The following is a 16,447-nucleotide window of genomic DNA, read 5'->3' on the forward strand; positions in this document are numbered from 1 at the left end:
AGCCCCCCCCCCCCTTCCTTCCCCCGCGCCAACACGGCCCCGCCGCCCAGGCCCTCACACCCGCACACGCGTGCACCTGCACACGTTTCCCTCGCGAACGTGCGTGCCGGGACACCCGCGTGCCCGTGCAGGTGTGAGCCTGCACGCTCCGCGTCCGCGCACGCAGGGGCTGCTCGCGTGGGGCCTCCGCGCGTGCTCACACGAACACACCTTCACGTCCTCGCGTCCGCCCACCCACCCACCCGCGCGCCTTCAGCCCACGCACACCTGCACAGACACGCGGACGTTTCCCGCCCCCCCTCCCCCGTTGCCTGCACACCCAAGGCGAACACAGCCACCCTCCAACCCACGCCCGCGCACACCCACGCACACCCACCCACCCACACGCACACCCACGCGCACCCACACCCACACACGTTGCTCCGCCTCGGGGAGGCGGGACCCTGCCCGGAGTGGGGGGCGGAGCCTTTGCGCGGAGGGGGCGGGGGCTGTACCCCGGGGGGGCGGGGACACGGCGCAGCGGGGGGGTGGAGCGTTCCGGGGGGAGGGGCCAGCGGGCGCCGCGCGCTGACTCCGTCTCCGGGCGCCGCCGCCGCTTCCGAGTAAACACCGCGGGCGGGGGCCGCCCCCCCTCCTTGCCCCCCCCCCCCCCCGCCCGCCATGGCCGGCCGCGGCGCCTTCCCGCTCAGCCCGCTGCCCCCCGCCGCCGCCCCGCCGCCCCCGGGGCCCGGTCCCGCCATCCTACGGGGCCCCAGCCCGGCTCCGGCCGCTGCCGCCGCCCCGGGCTACCGCCCCATGGGCCCGGCCGCCGCGCAGTACCAGGTGAGGCGGCCTCGGGATGAGGGGGGGGGGGGCGGTCGGTGTGAGGGGAGGGTGGTGGGGGGGTGGCGGAGCATCCCCCTCAGGGCCCAGCCGCCCGGGGGTGGAGGGCGCTGGGTCGGTCGTTGGGGCCTTCCCTGCGGCGCAGGGCCCGCGGCGGGCCGGGGCAACGGCTGCCGGGCCTCCGCCGGCTCCCGAAATTACCCCGGGGTGTCCCTCACCCCGGGGTGTCCCTCACCCCGGAGGCCAGCCTCCAGCGGTACCCCCCCGCCTTAAATCCCGGGTAACGTTCTTTTCCAGGCGTTTTTAGTTAGGATACCTCCACGCGCTCCTCCTTCCCGTGCTCTCGCTTTCCACCCTCTTAAAAAAAAAAAAAAAAAAAAACAAACAAAACGGTAAAAGTTACAGCAGCGTCGCCGAGCTCGTCCCCTCCGCCGCAGCGATGGTCGGTGACCGTCCTGACCCCGGGATCCGGTGAGACCCCGATGGGGACCGGAGCGGAGGAAGCGTGAGTCCCTCACGGCCAAGGCCCTGCGCCCGGCTCCGGCTCCGCAGCCATTTCCCATCGCACAGAGCTGCCTTGAAACCTGTTTATCTGCGTCTTTGGCAAAGGTGGAGGTAACCGTTTGGCGTTGCGGGTGCGTATCTTCAAGAAGAATCTGGGGAGATGGTTGAGTGGCGGGTGAGGAGAACAGGCGCGTGCTGATGTTGGGGGAAAAGTAAGTGTGAACAGGGAGCAGCCCCCAAAAAGCAAAAGAAATCACTCATTTTCCAGCCTGAACATCTCTTATAAGAAGTATATTCTGACGGACACTTAAGTTTCCTCCTCCCCCTTGCACACGCGGCGTGTCGGCTTGCTCTTATGTGCAGGGTGATTATTTTGGTTATTAGGTTTCTGGTATAAAGCACAGTCTTGCAGGCAGGCTTGAAATGGAGGAGCCCGGTTGTGCAACACGTTCTCATCCACTGCTGATCACCTCCTCCAGAGCTGCCGCCTTATTTGCATGAATTAAAACTTAAGAAATAAATCAAGCTGAGGGAATTTCCAGTTTGTAAGCTTCACTAATACGAGAAACAACTTCCCCCAGTAGCCTTAAAACCACCAAAAACCCTGGTGCTGAAAACTGAGATGGTGCAGCAAGGCCAGTCTGAGCATGAATCGATGGTAACTCGACTCAGAGGTGTTTTGGGCCGAGCCAGTGCTCAGGCGTTTGCCCTGACCTTCTGTGCAGCAGGTTGCAAAACCCAGCCGGGGAGCCGGAGCCTGACGGGAGCAGCCGGGAGCCGCTCACTGCTGCAGGCAAACAGGCTAACATATGCTTACTTTTTCCCCCTGTTGCTGGCCGTAACACCGTGATGGTAGCAGGTGCTGGGAGCACACGGCCAGCATAGGGTGATGTACACCGAGTGTATGTCACCACGGTATCTGGCATTGGCAAGCCAGTGCAGGAGTTGGCTGGGTCAGCGGGGCCGGTCGAGCCCTGGGGCTGGTGGCGAGTGCTGTGCCTCACGTCTGGCCGCAAGCTGCATCTGGCTGGCAGCTTGCTGGCAGGGCTGCCTGCGTGTGGGAGGGGAGAGTGGGTATGATCCAGAGGGTCTGCCCTTTGTTTTGCAATTCCCAGGCTGGGGAAAGCAGCCCCTCCCCTCTCAGCGGCCATCCCTGCTGTACCCGGAGGACTTCTCTGCTCTGTTATGCCCTGGCTTAATGAAGAACTTCATTATTTGGGCACTAGGAGACACAACAGGCCTTATCCACGCCAACGAGTGCTTAGGGGCTCTTTAATCACTGGATTATTAAACATATGCTCATCCTTCTGACATCCTTCCATGCCTGCTGGTTATTTACTGGCAGCTCAAGCAGGGAATTCAAGAGGATGACTCCCTTTGGGAGTTCCATTTGGGACCCTTTGGGGAGCTGATGTTTCCAGAGCAGCCAGGTGCCGATGCTGTGCCTAGAGCAGGAAGGTGTGGGATTTTTCCAGGAGGAGGTTGATCAGCTGAGCTGTCAGGCTGCTTGGTGGTGGGTCTGGAGGCAGAGCCCCTGTCCCAGTGCTTGTCCCTGTGCTGGTGGCGGCACGTCTGCCGAGGCTGAGTCCCAGCCCCTAGCATCCAGGTTGTGCTGGCTAGTGTAAATTCAGTGAAAAGGAGCCTTTCTTCTGTTTATTCAGGTGCTAGTTTCAGGCTTAGGACAGTTTTTTCTCATGTTATCAGACTGACACTGTGGCAGGGAGGAGGCTTGGGTCTGTGTGGTGGAGGTGGGACTGTGCAAAGTAGTGCTCTGGCCTCAGTTACCCCATGCTGATGCTTCGCTGGTGCACAGATGTGGTAAAAAGCAGCATTCATTAGGTGCCCCATTAAAAGGGTTTCGTTGGCACTTGCTGGCAAGAAAGAACCTGGTTTCTGTGGGACAGGAGAGCTGCTGCAGTCCAAGCAAATCCTAACCCTCGATGCAGCTGCAGCTTCGTGATCCCATCCTTGGGCAGGTGGCAGTGTGAAGGAAAGCAGAGTTGTGCTTCATGGAGAAACTCATGCAGGCAGCTGGGATGGAGGAACCAGAGAAGTGTGGGTTGCTGGTATGGAGCCAGGTGAAGGATGGGGTGGCCTGGATGTGTTGGAGAGGGTGTAGTGCAGTGTGGGAGAGATCCACCCAATCTTCTTGGGACCAGAGGAAAACAGTGTTCCTGCTCATTGGGTAATTGGATTTGGCTTGAAAGGGGCCTGGGGACAACAGCCAGGGCTGGAGCTGTACCAGAAAGCTGCCCAGTAAGCTGTGATGCTGCTTGGGCTGGGTGACCCCACCCTTCCCAAGGGAGATGGTTTCCCAGGCAGGTTTCATCATAGACTGAGCCTCGAGTTAAATTAAGTGATGATACAAAGCAGATGAACGCTGTCTTCTTGGTGCAAGAGGGAGGAAGGCAACAGCGGAGACCACAGGACCCTTTGTTTTTCCTGGGGAAATGTGACAGAGAAGTTCTAAGTGGACAACATCTCCAGAACTTGCTGTTGAAGGCCCTCACTCCATCTTCCTCCATGGGACCTTCTTGGGAGCTCTCAGAGCCGTTCCCTGGGCAGTTTAGCATGGCAGCAGTACCAAAGGCAGCATTTTATGCCAGGCACTATCTTTGGTCTTCCCGTGTATGCCTCCATGCTGTGTTAGCAGCTGCCAGAGTTTCTCTTTCAAGCGGGAACCCAACACCTTTGTTCCTTGTTCCTACTTGCATTCACCCGTGTTATGATTTGAAGCCCTGTGACCTTTTTTTTGTCTGACCTGTAACATCTAGTGCTTGAAACGTTGCCAGCATGTGTCCTAAATTTCCTCGGTGTCTTTGCCTGTTGCTTTGCCCTTCTTTCTTTGATTTAATTCTTCCTCATCTACTGTTTTTAGCTGAGAAGCGATCTGACTCCTGGAGCTTCTCCCGTATCAAAATATGGCAGGTCTTCCAAGCGGGACGAGCTGCGTTGGGGCAGTTTGGGGGCTTGCTGGGGGTAAGGTGCTGCGTGAGAGCATCTAGATAACACCACCTCCTGGATGAAGATCTCCACCAGCATGAACCCAGGCTTTTCCTGGCACCCTCCCAAGAGAAATTTGCTCACAGATAAGAGCGAACAAAGAGGGGAAGAGAGCCATTTTGGGGTGTGCTGGGGAGGGCTCGGTTGGTCCCGATGCATGCGAAGCCCTGAGCTGAGCGGTGGCTTTAGGCAGCCAGGCTGTCCTTGAGACCAGCTTGGTGTGGAGCTCAAATCCTGTTTGAACAGCGTTTGCTTCTGCGTCTGTCCTAATGGGAAGCACTGCCATCCGGGCATGCGGGGGGGAACTTGCAGGAAGAGCTATTGTTGCCTGGCATCTGTCCAGGGCTCTGCTCCCAAAGCCCCAGGCGAGGATGCATGTGGGCTCTCGCTCGCTGACTGTTAGTATGTACAAAGTTGGATCGCGCCTTTCTGGATGGAGCAAAACAGGACATGCATCGGGAAGAGCCTTTCCCCCTCATTGGGGAGATGCAGGGAAAAGCTGCAGTCTTGGAAGGAAGATGAAGAGAGGCTCTTGAGCTGTTTTCTGAAATGCTGCTTTTCTTCAAGCTTGCTCTCCAGCCCAGCTTCTTCTTGCAGATCCATCCTGCTATTTATTGCTCCCCTTGTTTCTCCTTTCTGCTACCAGCCTCCCAATTTCTGGCCTGCCCTTCCTCAAGAAGGGGCCTTTGGCAAGCAGGAAGGCTCCTGTCATGCCAGCGAACGTCCGTCGGGAAGCCTTCCAGCCTCCCGTTGGATTCAGCTGAAGCTGACTCTCAACAGAGCTCCCCAAACGCAAGTGGCCTGTGCGTTGACCTGGGATGAACCGCTAAACCGCAGCCAGCCCCATTCGTTCCTTCGGCTTTGGCAGGGAACAGAAACAAGCTGTTTTCTGTCCCGTTTCCAAACGGCTTCACTCGCTCTCCGCGGGGAGGGCTGGACGAGGTCCAGCTTTTTCCTCAGAGCTGAGCTTGCAAGGTTTGCCCTTTGTCCGCCCCACTGGCAGGGGTGGTGGGGCAGGGAGGGGAGGACAAGGCAGTACCCGGAGGGGATGGGGCAGCAGCGCTGCCCTGGGTGAAGGGGGGTGAGCAGAGGGACAAGGGGTGTTAGACAGGAACGAGTTAAGGAAGGTCTCTTTGGTTTGAGCTGGTCTAATAAAATTTCCTGAATTTAAGCTCTCTTGTATCCTGCTAATTTCCAGGGCTTCCGAAAAGGGATGGAGGCAGGCTTCACCCCGCTAGGGCTGTAATGCTGCTTCGTGGCTTAGCCAGAGATTTAAGGCTGCGCCATGCTTGCGTGAGTCGAGTCTTAGGAGCCTGCAGCCTTCGGGCAGGAGGCGAGGGGGCTGAGGCTTGCCCGGACAGGGATGCAGTCACTGGTTGAGCACAAGGCAGAGTCTGGCCCTGCTTTGCTGAGAGGCTTCTCCGTTAGCAATTTGCAAATCTTGAGGGGAAACTGAGGGGGGAAAAAACATCTGCATGGAGAATTCTGCCTTCCCTTTTTTTGCTCATCCAAGTGATCAAATGCAGGTCCCTGGTGGGCTGGAACTCACTCCCCTGGCAGCTTAGCTGTGGCTGATGGTTCTCAGATGTTTGTGGAGGTGATGTTAAAGTCTTAAGTATGACCGATCCATTCATCCTTGTGCTGAATCTCTCCCTGCCTCCTCTTCTTGCAACTGAGCAGTCTCTCACCCTCCTAAGAGCAGATGGACAAGCAGGAGAACTTGCACAAGGTGCTATCGCTGATGTGGAGCTGTCAAAGACTCTCTCAGCCAACTTCAGCCAGCCTCCAGATCTCTCATTTCAAGGAAGATCAGAAATGTGACCTGCAGAGGGAGGTAGGAGAGACCTCGGGGCATGGCAGTGGTGAGAATTGCCCTGGCCAAAGGACGGGAGCTGGCCATGGCCCCATCACCTCTTAGTCGAAGCAAACTGCTGACAGCATTCCCCTGTCGGTGCGTGTGGGGAAGGGGTTGGGTTGTCATACATTGTCACGTAGGTAACCTCCCTGACCTTCAGACCAGTTTCCCTGTGGCACTGATCTCTGTCTTCCATGTGGGCTTGAGAAACACCCGGGGGCAGGGGTTTCCCTGAAAACCATCTGTCTTCTCCGTGCTCCTGGTGGGTCTAGGGAACTGCAGGTGACTGCTTGCAGCCTTGGCACTACGCAGCTTTTCTTGGGGCTCCTGAATTTCTGATTAAAAGTTTCACGGCTTCCTCTCATGGCTTATCTGTTCTCCAGAAGCCTTTGCAGGTGAGTCAGCATGGTTATGGGAGCGTGGTCCTCCTGTAGCCACACTGTACTGGCAAACAGTATTTACTCAGTACCTGTGTTTTTTAATGTTGCAAAGGGTGTGGATCTTGGTGCTGCCTCTCCTCCCAGCCCTGCCATGGAGGATTTCTTGATAAACCCGGAGAAACTGGGTTCTTGCTTTGTGGTTTTTGGCAAAAGTGGAGGCGCTGCTGGCTGTGGTCGGCTCTTGGCGATGCCGGCGCAGTCCTGCTTGTCACGAGAAGTTGCGCAAATGTGGCTGATCAAAAGGAGAGAAACATCTGGGGGCTGTTAGGAAGAAGAAACAGGCTTGTGCCTTGTAGCAAAGGCAGGTTAGTGAGCTCAGGCTCTGGAAGTGCTGCTTAAAAGGAAGGGTGAGCAAAGTGGAGACAGTATTTGGTTGTGTAACGGGCTCAGCCCATGCTTCATGTGCGTGTTTTTGAACTCCGCGTGCGGCACTAATACTGTGGCCTGCTGCTGCTTGACCTCCCAGCTGCAATACACTTCTCAATGCAGCACTTGGTGTGTTTTTGGGATCTCCCACTTGCAGAGACACCCATGACCTTGGGCTCCAGAGCGGGAGCAACTCAAGCTCTTGGCTTTCTGTTTACCAGCTTTTTGGGAAGGAGGCGAGTGTGTTTTGGCTCCAGCTGCCATCAAAGCAACCCCCCTGCCGCAGCTCTGAGCCTGCCCATAAAACCTGCGGAGGACAGGCTGGCTGCCGGTGGTGATCTTGTGCTGCAAGCCCTCCTGCACTCGGGATTTATGCTGAAATTAATGCCTGTATGCAGATAAGCTCATCAACTTAGTGTTGCCTTGCTGGGCTCCTTTGGGATAATGAGTTGGCTTTGTTAGCTCTCTTCCATGGCACAGCCATGTGCCCCAGCAGGGCGGTGGGAGGGGAGCTGTGGGGGATGTCCTGGCACATTGAGGAGCCTGCAGCAGGGGAGAAATGTTGCTCTGCTGGCTTGGTGGCTCTCCCAGCCTCACATCTTGGCAGCAGGGAGCTTGAGGATCAAAGGATCCTGGGAGGCTGTTGGCTCAGACTGTTGATGAAGCAGGCTGGAGCACGTAGGGGCAACTGGCGGGTTGTGGGGTGCTGTCACCAATTGTCAAGGGCTCCGGGAGGGATGTGTGGGGTGTAGACCTGGTGGCACCTGTGAGCCAGCAGTGTGGGTGCTGGCTTGCCAAACTGCTCTGCTCCAGAGCATGCAGAGGGGCTGTGAGTGCTGCCCTGGGTTGGGACCCCTTGGAGGAGTGGCTAGGTATTGCTTCATGGCTCGTCAATGCCCTTTCTGTGTCCCTGGAGGTGGAAGGATGGGAGCTGGCATGCTGGCAGGGGGTGAGCTCTTGCCTCCATCCCCTGTGCGCGGGAGCTCATCTTCCTGCCTGCCTGCCAGCCTCATGACCAGTGCCATTAGGAAGTGGGATTGCCCTGCTCCCCGCCCAGGCATTGTGTCTGCCAGCACTGCTGCTTTCTGGAGAGGAACCCACAGCACAACCCACGCCACAGTCTTTGATGTCCCCAGGGTGAAGGCTTTGCAGGCAATGACCCTCGTGATGGGACCTTGTGATGCGCCATGTCCAATGTCTCCTGCTGCGTGGTGGTGGCTCAGGGCCACACATGGCTTTGGCTCTGTGCCGGCTGGCAGGCCCAGGCTTCCCCTGCGGTCAGTGGCTTCTGCTCGTCCTGGTTCTACTTTCCTGTCACTCTTCCTGCAGCAAGGAAGGCTGCAGCTCCTGACATTCTTCCCTTCTCCCTTCCCTGTCCCTCACCTGCACCGCGGAACAGGGTACAGCCCCAGAAATCTCTCCCAGGGAAAAAGCGAGAGGGCAGATGGCATCCGCTGGTCCCCAGCAAAGGTCAAGCCCTCTCACAGGGCAGTGTTTAATGCACACGCTTTTTCTTTTCTCTTCCCCGCTAGCGCCCCGGGATGCCACCCGGCAGCCGGATGCCCATGGCAGGGCTGCAGGTGGGACCACCTGGAGCTCCCCCCTACGGAGCAGCCTCCCCGATGAGACCCGGCCTGCCGCAGTCGATGATGGACCCCTTCAGGAAGCGCCTGCTGACCCCCCAGGCACAGCCGCCACTGGCCACCCAGAGGAGAGGGTAAGGGGCTGGCACCCCCCCACTCCAGGATGGATACCCACAGCAGGCTGGAGGCAGGCTGTTTGACCCACTAGGTCCTGGCTGCGCTTCGCTGCAGAAACCCACAGCTCCCTGCCCTGCTGCAGAGGGGCGAGCTGCTTGCAGCAAGGCGGGAGCCTGCTTGGCTTGCCGGCAGGCTCCCCCTCAGCTGGCACTGCTGGTGGTGGGAAACCTGCCAGAGCCCGGGGCTGGGATGTTTTGCGATGACAGGGGGGTGGGGTTGGGGGCAGAGATCACTCAGCTTGCAGCTTCCCTGTGCCCTGATCTCCATGCCAGTAACCGAAAAGCCTCCCTCCCTGCACTTGTGCTTGCCAGAGGCCCCAGCACCAGCTCCTCGGGGTCTTTTTCCTTCTCACAGGGTTTTTTGTGCTGGCTCTGGCAGGCACAGACGTGAGTGGAAATGGGACAGGGGTGGCAGGTTGTAGAGATGCTCCCCAGAGCTGCGGTCTCGGTAGGGCTGTTTGTTGGGGCTGGTCTTGTCAAGCCATGGGGCTCTGCCAGCAGCTCCTCGCTTGTTTACAACGTTGCTAATCCCTTCACTCTGTTTGTTTTCCATGAGGGCTTCTTGATTACTGGCAGCTGTTCCTCAAGGCAGGGTCCCCTGGTCTTAATGGATACTTGGGTCCCGTTCCCTGCCCTGGTTGTGTGGCAGGGCCGACAGCTCAGGTGGCTCCATGATCCCTCCGCAGGGCATCACAGCCTCTGCACAGCGCCTGTGCATCCCTTCAGTGCTCCAGAGCAAGCTGGGGATTAAGGACAAGGGGCAGCTCGCCTCCAGGCAAGGACGTCAGCAGCCAGATAAGGCTGCAGCTCCATTCCTGGGGGCTGGCTGCATGGGATCAGCCGTGCTCGGCTGGTTGAGCATCCTTGTTCCCAGCTGGCTGCGGATCAAGGCATCAGGAACTCCCAGTTGCTAATGGAGTGGCCAAACCCTGCAGTGCAGGAAGTATTTAATATGGCAAGAAGAGCTCAAAGAAGCGCTCTGACACCCATCTTAGCTAGGGCTGCCCTCCCGACACGTCCTCCTGCTCAAGCAGCCGTGGGGCAGCCAGCGTGCCTTGGACACCTCGAGATGGCAGCACGAACGCCCACATTAGCTGCCCTGCTGCTTCACATGCTGCAGAGGGAAAGGGACTTCCTTTTGCCTGCTGGACTCTGCCCCGTCTCTTACGTGTGCAGCAGAATGGGAGCAGAGCATTTCCCCATGTATGCAGGCATTAAGTCTGAATTTAACGGGGCATCGGGGTGGGCTCAGGCTGAGGGCGGGCCAGGAGCCTGCAGCATGCAGGAGGGCAGGAGGGCCCAGGGCCCTGTGGTCTGAAGGAGTACTACAAGCTTGGAGAGAGCTAAAATGGCTCTGAGCAAGGCTGCAGCCGTGCTGTGGCTCTAGAGGCCCCCCTGCTTCCTCTACCCATGATGATTTCAGCCCACTGTGACAAGGTTGGTTTGGTTTAAGCTGGTTTTAAGTGAGCTTCTGGAACTGGGCTTTGGTTTGTAGCACTGGGAGAATGGGATGGCCACTTCCAGAGAGAAAACTCGGGAACGCTGTCTTGCAGATGGGAGCATGCCTGCAGCTGCAACTTTGCCTTGCTCCTGCCCTGGAGCACCTTTAGCAAGCAGCAGCAAACCAGACACAGGGACTGGATTCCTTCCCTTGACTTGCCCGCAGGGATATGTTTTCTTACTTATTTGCTTTCCTGCACTGATCCAAGGGCTTGTGCTCTAGGTGCTCTTATAGCCTTTCTTTATTCTCCTCCTGCAAGTCCAAAGTCTCTGTCACACAGAGTAGCCCCAAAAGGGGACCTGCTCCCCCAGACCTGTTCACTGCAGTGGGAGCCTCAACATCTGGCTCAGACTGAGCCATCCACGTGGCACGCAGCTGGCACTGCCACTGTGAGTCCTCTCCCTGGAGCCTGGATGGGGCCAAAAGAGCCACCAGGCTCTTGGTGTACAAACAGAGCTCAGTGTTGTCCCTTGAGACTCACTGCTGCCCAAGCATGGGATGTGCAGCAGCTTCCCACCAGGCATGCAGCAAGGTGTTTTGCAAAAGCTGCAGCATGATTATTTTTTTTTTCCCTGTCTCTGTGCTTTTTGCAGGGTGAAAAGGAGGAAGATGGCTGACAAGGTCCTGCCGCAGAGGGTGAGTGCTGCCTCAGTACGTGGGGAAGGAGCTGAGCTGCCGGAGGGAGGTGGTGCATCCATGCTGCCTTCCCAGGGCAGCTGGGGTGATGAGGTCCTCGTGGGGAGGAGTATCTCACTGGGCCACATCCTGCCTGCCAGTCACTTCTACCTGGTCCCAAACCAACCTGGAAGATTTCTGTCTCATTCTCTGGGTGGTGGGATTGGTTTGGGGTGTGCACAAGTTGGACAAGCAGGACTTGGGCAAGCAAGAAGCAGCAGTGGCTTGGGGTGGAGACCCCAGGAGGACCCTAAGCCTCTCCTGAGTGTCCCTCTTGACAATCCAGGGTTGTGTTACCTGCCTGTGACACCAGGCAGGCTGCTGGGCACAGTGACAGGCTCCAAACTGAGGTCTGCATTACAGCTTTGTGATTTAGGGAGAGCTTTGCAGGGCTGTAGTCTTTGTTTGAAATGAGAAATTGGTGCTGTTGTGCTGGAGTCATCACATGGTGACTCCTTACTGTGTCAGCCCAGCACCAGTAGTGCTGCTGGGGTGGGTGTGGGGGATGCAGCCCCATCCCAGCATGCAAGGGACTGATCATTTCTGTTTGACAGATCCGGGAACTGGTCCCAGAATCCCAGGCCTACATGGACCTCCTCGCCTTTGAGCGCAAGCTGGACCAAACCATTGCTCGGAAGAGGATGGAGATTCAGGAAGCCATTAAGAAACCACTGACGGTGCGTGGCAGTGAGGGCGAGTAGCCGGATGGGGTGGGAGGCTACAAGGTGGGTGCTGCTGTGGGTGCTGGCAGTTACCCTCTCACTCCAAGCATCCCTCCCTCTCTATTTTCCTATTTTTAACCCCATGCAACGCTCCAGGCTTGGGGAAGAGTGGCTGGAAAGCTGCCTGGCAGAAAAGGACCTGGTGCTGCTGGTCAACAGCCGGCTGAATGTGAGCTGGCAGCATGCCCAGGTGGCCAAGAAGGCCAATAGCACCCTGGCTTGTATCAGAAATCCAGGCTGCTCAAGGAGGTGGTTGAGTTGCCATCCCTGGAGGTATTTAAAAGATGTGTAGATGTGGTGCTTAGGGACATGGTTTAGTGGTAGACTTGGCAGTGCTAGGTTAATGGTTGGACTTGATGATGTTAAAGGTCCTTTCCAACCTAAACAATTCTATGATTCTATTCCACAGCAAAAGCGGAAGCTGAGGATTTACATCTCCAACACTTTCACCCCAGCCAAAGAAGAAGGGGAGGGTGGTGAGCGCGTGGCCTCCTGGGAGCTACGAGTGGAGGGCAAACTGCTGGAGGACGTAAGAATACAGGCAGGGATGAAGTGGTGGGAGGAGTACTGGTGCTCTGTGCTGAGAGCTTGGCTGGAGTGGATATGACCCTCTGCTTGCTGGGTGCTGGAGACAGTGTTTGGGCTGGGACCCTCCGTGGCTGGCAGTGTCAGGCCAAGTCTCCCCCGCTCTATTTTGCAGCCGAGCAAGCAGAAGAGGAAGTTCTCCTCCTTTTTCAAGAGCCTCGTCATCGAGCTGGACAAAGAGCTGTACGGGCCAGACAACCATCTGGTGGAGGTGAGAGGGGAGGCTCCCGGCCACGCTGTGGGCCTGCTGCTTACCCTGTGGGTGCTCAGCTCCACAGCCCAGCATCTGTCCCCGCTATGAGAGGAGGTTGAGCAAGGTGCTTTTGGGTGCCGGGAAGTGGTGCCAAGCCTTCCTTGGAGGACCACACTACCGTGCTTTCCAGGCTCAAGTTTACAGCTGCATTTTCTTCCCTGGTACTGGCTGGTGGCCAATGTGATGGCTCCTGGCAGCAACTGCTGCCTGCTCGGCTCTTAACCCCCTCACACCCACAGATACGCAGCTAGAGCCGAGAGGTGTGGGGCTGCAGCGAGGACATGGCTCCGAGAGGCAGCTTGGGCAGCCCTGGGACCCACAGATTTGCAAAAGTGAGCCCAACACAGGTGATGATGCCACAGAAAGGCTCATCTGTACATCCCAAAGCCAGATGGGAAGAAAGGTCTGCACTGTTGCCTCTCAGCCCACTGCCTAGCTGGAAGGTCCTCGGGGAGATTAAGCACTGCCTGTGAGTGGGATCAGAGCCTTTTTGGGTCCTCCTGCCTGGAGGAGACTTTCCCTGCACGCAGCTCACACTTTTCCCACAAGGAAACACTTATTTCTGTGGTGGTGCCTCCTGTGGTGGGGGTGAATCCTGTTCACGTGCAGGGTGGTTTGTGAGCAGCATTGATACGCATCCCCTGCAGTGGCTGAGGCAGGATTGATCCCGCTCTGACTCCAGGAGCTGTTTGAGCCCTTGATGTCAAGTGCTCAGGGCTGTATCTCCCCCAGCCCATCCAGAGTCCCATCCGCCTCTGGGCTGGAGCACATCAAGCTGTATCTGTTGGACTGGGTAGGCTCTTGGCTGAAACCCACTGGGGTCAGACTCCCAGGAACTGACAGGTCTGCCTCTGCTAGACCCCTGCACAGAGCCCAAGCACCAGCTCTCTCTGCTCCTGGCTGCACACACAAAGCCTGTTTAGTGGGTGGCTTCTCATGGTCCCGGAGTTGACCAGTGTCCCCTTGGTATCTTGTAGTGGCACCGGCTGCCCACAACCCAGGAGACCGATGGCTTCCAAGTGAAGCGGCCTGGTGATGTTAATGTGAAATGCACTCTGCTGCTCATGCTGGATCACCAGGTAGGGGCCCTGGGGCCGCATGGGTGCTGGCTGTGCCCTGCTGCCCTTCCTTCAGCGCGGCTCATCTGTATGGGGCAGTCCGGGGGGGGCAGATGGGCCTGGGCTGGGGCAGGGCCTTGTATGAGGCTGTTGGGGGACTGTGGGAATAGAAAGGAGCACAGAGAGCTCCAGGCATGGACCCCGCAGCCTGCGGTGATACAAGGGCCGTGTGGGGCGCTGTGCTCAGAGGAGGGGCCCTTCCAAGTGCCAGACAGACCTCCTTTATCTTGTGTGTCCCTGCAGCCACCACAGTACAAACTGGACCCTCGCCTGGCTCGCCTACTCGGGGTGCACACCCAGACCCGTGCCAGCATCATGCAGGCGCTCTGGCTCTACATCAAGCACAACAAGCTGCAGGACAGTCATGAGAAGGAGTACATCAACTGCAACCGCTACTTCCGCCAGGTCAGCCCTTGCCCCGTAGCACCAGCATGCTTTGCTGGGAGGAGAACATCCTTCCCACCCCCAGTAAGGCCAGAAGAAGCATCTTTTTTGGCTCGCAAATAGACATTCCAGTCTGCCCAGTCTCAGTTTATGCCCCTTCCCCAGGCTCTGGCTTGCATCCGTCAGCCTGCCATGCTCAAACCAGGGCTGGGTGATTCCCCCCCTCCTGCCTGGCCCTTTCTGTGACGGGTGGAAGGAGGCCCTGCCATGGACAGCAAACGCTCTGCTTTGCCCCTCCAGATCTTTAACTGCGTCCGCATGCGCTTCTCTGAGATCCCCATGAAGCTGGCGGGGCTCCTGCAGCACCCAGATCCCATCATCATCAACCACACCATCAGGTAGGGATGGAGAGTGCACTGGGGAGCATTCCCCGGGGCTGGTGGGCTCTGTGGGGTGGAGGGGCAGGAGAAGAGGGCAGTACCTGCAGGAGCTACGAGGTATCCAGCCCAAAGCAGCAGCGAGCACAACGCGCTTGGCAGGGGGAGAATGAGTCAAATTTGGGAGTTTCTTGGGGCAGTCAGTGGGCTACTTGTTTTGCTGTCGGGGGAGTCAATCCATCCCTACAGCAAGGTGGAAGCTGAGGAAATCCCCCCCCCAACACCCTCTTTCCTCCCAGCGTGGACCCCAATGACCAGAAGAAGACGGCCTGCTATGACATCGATGTGGAGGTAGACGATCCCCTGAAAGCTCAGATGAGCAACTTCCTGGCTTCCACCACCAACCAGCAGGAGATCGCCTCCCTGGATGCCAAGGTGCAGGGACCGCTGCGAAGGGGTAGCCCTGCCTGGCAGCAGGGTGGCACTTCAAGGCTGCACTGCAGAGCTGGGGGGAGCTTGGTGGCAGTTATGTCCTGTTCTAGGGGGACAGGACAGCTCCCTTTCACCCCTTGTCATCTCACTCTCACCCGTTGTCATCTCCCTAGATTCATGAGACCATTGAATCCATCAACCAGCTGAAGACACAGCGTGATTTCATGCTGAGTTTCAGCAACAACCCACAGGATTTCATCCAGGAATGGATCAAATCCCAGAGGAGGGACCTCAAGGTAAAACCCTGGGGCGGCTGGGCAGAGTGAGGGGCTGAGGTGGGGTCTGGCCCTGGCGCTTACCCCATGTCACCCCCACCTCGTTTTGCTCAGATCATAACAGATGTGATCGGGAACCCCGAGGAGGAGCGGCGAGCAGAGTTCTACCAGCAGCCCTGGGCACAGGAGGCTGTGGGCAGACACATCTTCGCCAAGGTGGGCTCCGTGCTGTGCCCGTGGGGTGCTGCAGCAGGTTGGGATGGCAGCAGAGGGGCCCCTGGGGCAGCCCTTCTCCCTGCCTGACTGCCCTCATCTCCTCCAGGTCCAGCAGCGTCGGCAGGAACTGGAACAAGTGCTCGGGATCCGCCTCACCTAAGGGGCTGGCGGGGGCTCGGGAGCTCCTTCTCCTCTCCCTGCTGCCTGAGCCTGATGGTACTTCTTACTGGAATCAAATACAGCACTTGCACAAACCCTACGTGCCTGGAGGGATTCGGAGCCACTCGCACCCCTGGGCTCCCCTCGGCCGGGAAGCTCTAGCCACAGGCAGAGCACAGCGGAGGGTCCCCCGGTTCCCCCCAAAGTCCCGCTGCAGCCCTTCTGCTGCATTAACGCATCCTGCTTTTGCATTGTGCCGTTTGCCTCTTCCCCGTAGCACTGACCGCAGCCCTCCTGCTCGCTCCCCTCCTCTGGCCAAAAGCCCTCCTGGAGTTGCTGCCCAGCAGGTAAAAGCTGCCTGTGCCGCCCAGGAGCCGCTGCCTGCCCTGCCAGCCCTCCCTGAGCCCAGCCGCTGCGAAGGCAGGCCCGGCCCTGCCCCTCTTCAACCAAAGTTTTGTCATTCCAAATGCCAGCCCCCCCTGCTGGTGCCCGACGTTTTGCACTATTTTTGTGAACAGGTTTTATAAAAAAAAAAAGGAAGCGTTTTGTACAGTGGGTTTGTATTTGATTAATATATTGAGTTCCTCTTACTGCACTCATTGCCTCAATCTATGCAGTGGTTCGTGGTGTTCTCAGAGGGCTGGCTTGGCCCAAGCTGTTCTTTTTATACGTAACCAAGTTTTTTAGCATTAAGTTTTTGACAATCAGTTGATTACTCCACCCCCCCTGCTGTTTTACATAATTAGCAACACATCTTGTGAGCGATATGAGGTGTCAGGGGGGGCAGAGGGGGTAGCTCTGCCCCCAGCAGCCTGTGGGTAGCGGGGTCACTGGGCTCTGAGCACACCCCACCAGTCAGTGGGGCACCAAGAGAACTGGAGATGCTGGGGAGGGAGGGGACCACAGCACTGGGGCTGAAGGGACGGTGCCACCACCCACCAGACCCGCTGAAGTGCCTTAACCCCGCTGGCCCCCTGCCCGCAGGCTCCTCAACCCCGGGT

The 16,447-nt window shown here is 57.9% G+C and overlaps 2 protein-coding genes across 2 annotated transcripts in view; both read left to right on the plus strand.

The window, feature by feature from the left end:
• The window catches only part of FTSJ3 (FtsJ RNA 2'-O-methyltransferase 3), an 801,657-nt gene that overhangs the window by 773,619 nt on the left and 11,591 nt on the right, over positions 1-16,447 (plus strand). The gene's annotated exons all lie outside the window — the stretch shown is intronic.
• SMARCD2 (SWI/SNF related BAF chromatin remodeling complex subunit D2) lies at positions 595-16,439 on the plus strand. Its single transcript, XM_069786733.1, has 13 exons — positions 595-822; positions 8,523-8,707; positions 10,844-10,886; positions 11,480-11,602; positions 12,057-12,176; positions 12,348-12,443; positions 13,463-13,564; positions 13,847-14,008; positions 14,288-14,385; positions 14,664-14,799; positions 14,970-15,092; positions 15,186-15,287; positions 15,394-16,439. Exons 1-13 carry the CDS (start codon positions 661-663, stop codon positions 15,445-15,447), a joined length of 1,506 nt encoding a protein of 501 aa, XP_069642834.1. The 5' UTR covers positions 595-660; the 3' UTR covers positions 15,448-16,439.

The sequence above is a fragment of the Haliaeetus albicilla genome, chromosome 7 (genome assembly GCF_947461875.1).
Source record: "Haliaeetus albicilla chromosome 7, bHalAlb1.1, whole genome shotgun sequence".
Lineage (NCBI taxonomy): Eukaryota > Metazoa > Chordata > Aves > Accipitriformes > Accipitridae > Haliaeetus > Haliaeetus albicilla.

Excerpts from the sequence above, each read along its gene's own strand:
- SMARCD2 (XM_069786733.1), top strand. The coding sequence starts at position 661 with ATGGCCGGCCGCGGCGCCTTCCCGCTCAGCCCGCTGCCCCCCGCCGCC. Across the intron at positions 14,386-14,663 it reads ATCATCAACCACACCATCAG|CGTGGACCCCAATGACCAGA; the intron begins GTAGGGATGGAG and ends CTTTCCTCCCAG. Across the intron at positions 15,288-15,393 it reads GCAGACACATCTTCGCCAAG|GTCCAGCAGCGTCGGCAGGA; the intron begins GTGGGCTCCGTG and ends CATCTCCTCCAG.